Source organism: Triturus cristatus, chromosome 1_1 (assembly GCF_964204655.1).
Source record: "Triturus cristatus chromosome 1_1, aTriCri1.1, whole genome shotgun sequence".
Taxonomy (NCBI): domain Eukaryota; kingdom Metazoa; phylum Chordata; class Amphibia; order Caudata; family Salamandridae; genus Triturus; species Triturus cristatus.
The window spans coordinates 1,077,983,153-1,077,989,152 of record NC_140579.1 but is presented as its reverse complement, the minus strand read 5'-3'; the positions used below and the strand labels follow the sequence as shown (position 1 = coordinate 1,077,989,152).

At 44.3% G+C, this 6,000-nt stretch overlaps 1 protein-coding gene across 2 annotated transcripts in view; it reads right to left on the bottom strand.

Annotated features, from left to right (window-relative positions):
* Positions 1–445: 445 nt before the first annotated feature.
* HMGA1 (high mobility group AT-hook 1) overlaps positions 446–6,000 on the bottom strand; it is a 268,871-nt gene continuing 263,316 nt past the window's right edge. For both annotated transcript variants that reach the window (XM_085651176.1, XM_085651177.1), the window contains one exon: positions 446–3,088. In XM_085651176.1, coding sequence (XP_085507302.1) covers positions 3,069–3,088 — 20 coding nt within the window. In that variant the 3' untranslated portion in view covers positions 446–3,068. The remainder of the gene's footprint in view (positions 3,089–6,000) is intronic.

Genomic DNA, 6,000 nt, shown 5'->3' with positions numbered 1-6,000 from the left:
GTGGTGCCCTTCCCTTCAGACATACCATGTGAAGCAATGCACAAACCCACGTGCTTGTCGTTGAAGAGGCACCCAGTGGCAGGACCTGTTGAGAGGCAGCCCCACGTGCACCACCACTCACCTCAAGGACCGAATTGTCCTGAGTTGTAGGATTACCAGATTATTGGGACGCCATCCTGCCCTACCTTATGTTTTACAAATGGTTGTAATACCGTTATTTTCATCAATTTGTTTACTTGTTGTAAACTGGGACCACAATCGCGAAAATGCATCTAATGTTAAAAGAATTACTGGACTGCAGCATTGCAATGCAGTTGGCATGGATTCATAAGGTAAACCACACACCGCAGGTCTCTCCTGGAAACAAATGCCATCTTTCATGTCTCTTTGGGCATCCAGAAACTACAGCTGCTCCAACTCCACAGAATAAAAACACCACAACAAATTTAGCTTCAACGTAACAAGTTTAATATTGACATTTGTGGATCAGAACATGAAACATAATGTAACCAGAGGTAGTTGTGAATGAAACCAAAAACAAAACAAAAATGAAAACCAGTAAAAACAGAAGTCTGACTGCACATAACAATTATGACGGCGAAACAATTTTAACACATGTTCTGTAAAACCCCTCATCTGAGGCAGTGCCTGCTATGGGGGACCCATAGAGAGATGGATCTGAGCACAGGAAGAGTGGGTCCTCATTTAGCATGGGAAGGTATAAGTGGGGGCGGTGCTGATGAATCAGAAAGTAGCGCTGAATAGAATAATTTCCATTAGGTCAGATACAAAAGGCTCTAAGAAAAGCTGTTGACCATGTGAATATAGTTGCCAACTGACCACGTCATGTGTGAAAGCTTCAGTCAATGTTAGCTTTTTGTGCAACAACAGTTTGCACACTGGCATTTGTAGCTCTGTTTTTCCCATTAGCAGCCCGGGCCTACAAGAACCCGCATGTAAACTCATACGTGAAAAAAGCCAGGAGCAGCTGATGGTGCTATTATCAAGTGCCACTGGTGAGGCAGCTATTGGTGCAAAGTATAGGAATGGAACAAAAGATTGTGAATTGGCAAGGTCAGTGCTCCTCTACAATAACGAGGCACAGTTCAGGAATTCCCACATAGAGGGGCCGAAGGGTAAGAGGATGCGTTTCTAAGAAGATGAGTAAGAGTTATCCATCACCGCAGGAGGTTTTGAAGGCTGATGAAGGGGTTCCAAGCACCTGAGGAATCGCTGAGATTGCATGGAAGGCCCTCTCCAATGCATGGAGTGTGCAGGTAAATGGATGTTTGATACACTGAAGGGAAGAAGTGCTAGGAGGGTAGTGTCTGTCTCTCCAGCAGAAGACCAGGGATTTGGGCCACAACACTGAGGATATAAATACTGATTGATAGGAGATTTCCTCCTGGTAGAGTTGAAATGTCCAATTTGTTATGGCCTTATCTTGTTCAATCAAAGAGGAAGATATAAGGGAAACACCACATTTGCGTTTGATTAAAGGAAAACCAAGAAATAGAACAAAACCTGGCCTGGATAGAAATGTATTTAACAGGTGAGTCGTAGAAGGCATTGAAGCACTTGTGCATAAATTAAATACGTATGATAAAACATGAAATTGTAGACCCATGAATAACAAAAAACATAACTATTGATGATTAGACACACATCTCCTTTTCAGTACTGCAATTGGCACATCTTTATTCTTAATCAATTCAATACTTAATCAAATCAAAGCCATGCAATAAGAAATAGCCAATATGTGATTCGTGGAACACTTCCAATTGGTCAAGGCAAGTAAATCAATGGAAAGTTAATAATAAAAAATTCTAAGCTTTTGATCGCAAATAGTGTTGCTTGAAGACAATCTATTCTTGATAAGTAATTGGTGGATAAACAGCTAAGACTTGCAACAAATCTAATTTATAACACAGTCAATTTGGAGATGTTTCATCTGGGATAAATATAATGTCAAGAGTTAACCAAAAAGGAAGCCAGCCTGATAAGGCATTGATTATGTGCACTATAGTACTGAAGTTATTGACTACTGAAGTGTTGAACTTACCAAGAATAAAGATGTGACAATTGTAGTCTCCAAAAGGGGGCGTATTTTAAAATCATCAAGAATTTTTGTTTGGAAATTCCTTTCTCTACAATTTCATGTTTTATCATATATGTTTAAGATATGCACAGTCCTTTAAAGTCTCCCACCAATCATCTCCTTTGTAAGTAGTATTTTCTTGAAAAACCCAACCTTTTTTTTTTACTGTAGACATTTTTTGATCCCATGCATTTGTTATTAGAGCATGAGGATGGACAAGTCTACATAAACTGGCTGTAGGGTGAGGTAAGGCGGAAGGCTCGCCCCTTCTGAAACACTCTTTACAACTTTTGATCCGGCAGCTTGCGGCTATTTCAGTAACAGCAGTGAATTACCTGTGTCTCACTTTTGATGACACATCAGGAAAATGTGAGAAAGGAAGCAAAGGATCAAACCAATGTTCGTACCTCCTGAATTAGAAAAGCCCTAAAAGCAAGAGAGAAGTCCTCGCCACCAACCTATCTTAAAATACTCTAACAGCAGTGAGGTCTTTAGCACCAAGCCAGCTTCACTCTGCCCCCCAAAAAAGAAGCCTTCTCAATGGCTTACCAGGAGCAAATGAAAAAAGCCCTATATTATATTCTTTAGGTTAAAATGTAACCTTGTCCGATATAAAAAAAAAGTTTTTTGTGTTTTCTCTGCCCTTTTCCAATAAAAATAATTTTTGCATTAGAGAATGCACACCCCCAGGGTCAGCCACAATACCGAGGGTTTTGTTCTCCAAGCCTGTTCCTTTCTAATGCTGTTGTAGGATTAGAGCACGTGATGGGTGTGGGGGAGGCATGGGTATAGGGTTGGAACCAAGATGGGGGAAGACCGTGAAATGAATGATGGGCATATGGGGGGGGGAAGAGGCTTTGTTCTGTCCAGATGTTGATCAGCAGTTGCATGTTGGATAATGAGGTAGCATCCGGCCAGCGAGCTTCACTGCTCCTCCTCCTCTTCCTCAGAGGACTCCTGTGATAAAGGCTCATCCTTCTCTTCCTTCTCCTGTGGGGTAAGGAATGTAAACAAAATTTAGAGGCTTGCGTTGAACAAACTGCTAGTTTGACCAAATCAACATTCTCTTGACTTTTAATCTTGAAGTAAAACAAACCCCTGACATTATTGGTTGTCAGCTTGCTTTATGCAACATTAAAATATAAAAAGAGAACCAATAAACCAAACATATACAAGCATTCTGCTAGATGAAAACTTTGGGATAGAAACATACTCTCGACCTTGTTCCAGGTGCATCCCTAAAGCTGCTTCTGAACGCAGGTCTAAAACAAGTTTAGGGAGGTGTTTCAGCGTATGCCTACAATATTGCCCTGGAAAGTGAGGAGTCATGAAGAGATCTCTGAAGTGTCAAATCCACCCGCTAACTTTCCTCCACAATATTATCCATGTGATGGAGCAAATTCAGCCTGGGCTTCGCTCCGGAAATGTGAGTGTTTTCACTTGTCATCAAACTCTTAATCGCGTCTATGTCTTTTGGAAATGAGTTCTACTCCAGCCCTGCACTCAATAATTTGGGGTTGATGTGCGGTGTCTGATGAAATGCTCTGTCCGGACATGAGTGCACCCTCTGAGGATGTGGTATGTTAAAAAGCAAGCCTGTGCAGTATGAAGAGAAGCTATGAACCATACACAGTTTTAAAGGCTAGAACAGCCATCTTGAATCTTACCCAGAAGCTCCCAAGTAACAAGTGAGATCGCATAAGTTGGTGATTATGCTCTTGCAAAGAGAGCAAGGCTAATACCAGCATTGGGTCTGCTGCGTTACAGTGATGGCTGCCACAAAACTCTATTGGGGGGGGGAAATAAGGGAGATATCATTTTTTTTTATGTACCTGTCCTGGCACTGATGCGTCTGCTCCTCTTCTCTCCTGATGGTGTCCCAGCACTCCCTGGGACACCAGCACTGGCTCCCCACCCAACCTAGATGCTGTTCTCGGAGCATGAGAGTAGCGCCAGGATTGGTCTGAACAGTCTTGTTTGCCACTCAGACAGTGCCTTAGTGCCTGCTGTGTTTCTCCAACCCGACTGAGAAACATAAGTGTGCATGTCTGTTTGTCAGGCCTAAGACGGCTGACTGACTCAGTGGCTCGACGCTCCTCCGCCATAACAGAGGAGCCGCTCCTGCTACGTTCTACACCAGTTGGAATTTTCTAGTCAGGAACCAGGCTATGTGTGCACCAAAAAAGGCAATTCGGATTTTCCGAGGTATCAGTATAACGCTCTTGGAAAGCCAATAGCTCTGTCATTTGTGAGACCAACTGGCTTTGCCAATGCTTGTTTAAAAGGACAATCTGGCTGACCCTGATCGCCCATCACCTGCTAAAGATTACTTAACCCGCCCAGTGACAAAGTCACACTTGCTCAAGTCAGCAGCTCTCAATTACTAGCACAATATAGCATCACTGATGCTGCTCCGTGTGTCCTGTCTATCCATGCATCTACAATCGATCTTGCATCTCGGATACACAAGGTCTTGTTTATTGAGGCTTCCTTAGTCCGAGAGCGCCCACGTACCTGGCAGCACACTTCCGCCAGGCTCCACCATCAGTCTGTTCACAGAGCTCCTCTCTGGCCAATGAACGTGGATGCTGCACAGCGGGAACGGAAGCGAGTCGTTAATTAGTGGCTAAAATCAAACCGCAGCCTAATGACTCCAATCCTCTTAGCAACGGAATAGAATAACGGTCAGAAAAGGGTGCAAGAGGTGAGAGTTCTACATTCTTCTGAGGAAACTCTGTAATACGGAGGAAAACAACGTACCAGAACACCGGCTAGGACAAATTTTGGTTTGCTGAACGTTTTCTGCTTGTTATCATATGTGAAGCGCTCTGATGCCAACGACCCTTGCACGGGAGTCTCTCAACTCCCTTCGCCTGCCCTTGTGTTCCGTGATCGGTTGACCTTTGCTAACGAAACGTCTTCAGTAGAAAGATGCCCTTCTGCCACTATCTCAGAACGGCTGCCACTGTCTGAAAATAATATTCCCGAAACAGATTGCTTCTTTGCCACCTGCAAAAGTGCACATTGGGGAAATTATGACCCGGTGAATTAGGTGACAATGTCTCAAACCTCGAACAGACATCATCAAATAAAGTAGCATTCTAGAATGCTTAATCCTGGTGATTGTTTGTGATGTGGGACTAGGTCGAACTAATTAAAAGAGCTGTTTTTTCTCGTCAATGGATTGATTGCCACTTCTCTACTGTAAATTACTGACCAGATCCACTATCTCTGTGGTGCCGCCTCAGACTGGCCACCAGAGGGCGCCATGCTACCTGTTATTGGCTGTCATGTTTCCACTGCCAGCAAACGAGTCCTCCTCCTCCACCCACAACCGTAAATAAGGAGCTGGAGCCAGACTCCAAGTGCACACTCCAGGGATTCGAGTGGGAGAAATGGCCGGGGAAAACCCAGCCTGACTTGTCAAGACCGGTCCCTGCCAAGAAACAAAAAGAAAGTGACATATCTTGGAAAGTAAAGAGGCAGCCGAGAGCTAGACTCGACCATCTCTATTGTAGCTCGCAGTCTCCCTTTCACGCGTGCCTCTGGGTGCCCTGAACCTTAGGAGGGCAGCGCCATCAGAAGGATCTGTAGGGCAAAGGCCAAGGCAAATTTTCGTCTCCCTGTTCAGAAAGACTTTGGATTAATTACCAATGTTGTTAACTAATTGAAGTCCTCATTGTAGAGAGCCCTCCGAGCTCTCTCTTACAGTGTTGCATTACACACGCATACACGCACCCCTCGGGACGGGATCGTCGCGAGGGTATAAATAAACGAGGTCGAAGACCACTCGGGGTCTTCCGGCCACGAGGAGTAACTGGTGGTCCTGTGTCCTTTTATTGAGTGCTGTCACACCTAACTACGACACAGGCCCCGCCGCGCTACATTGGCCACGAGGCCGG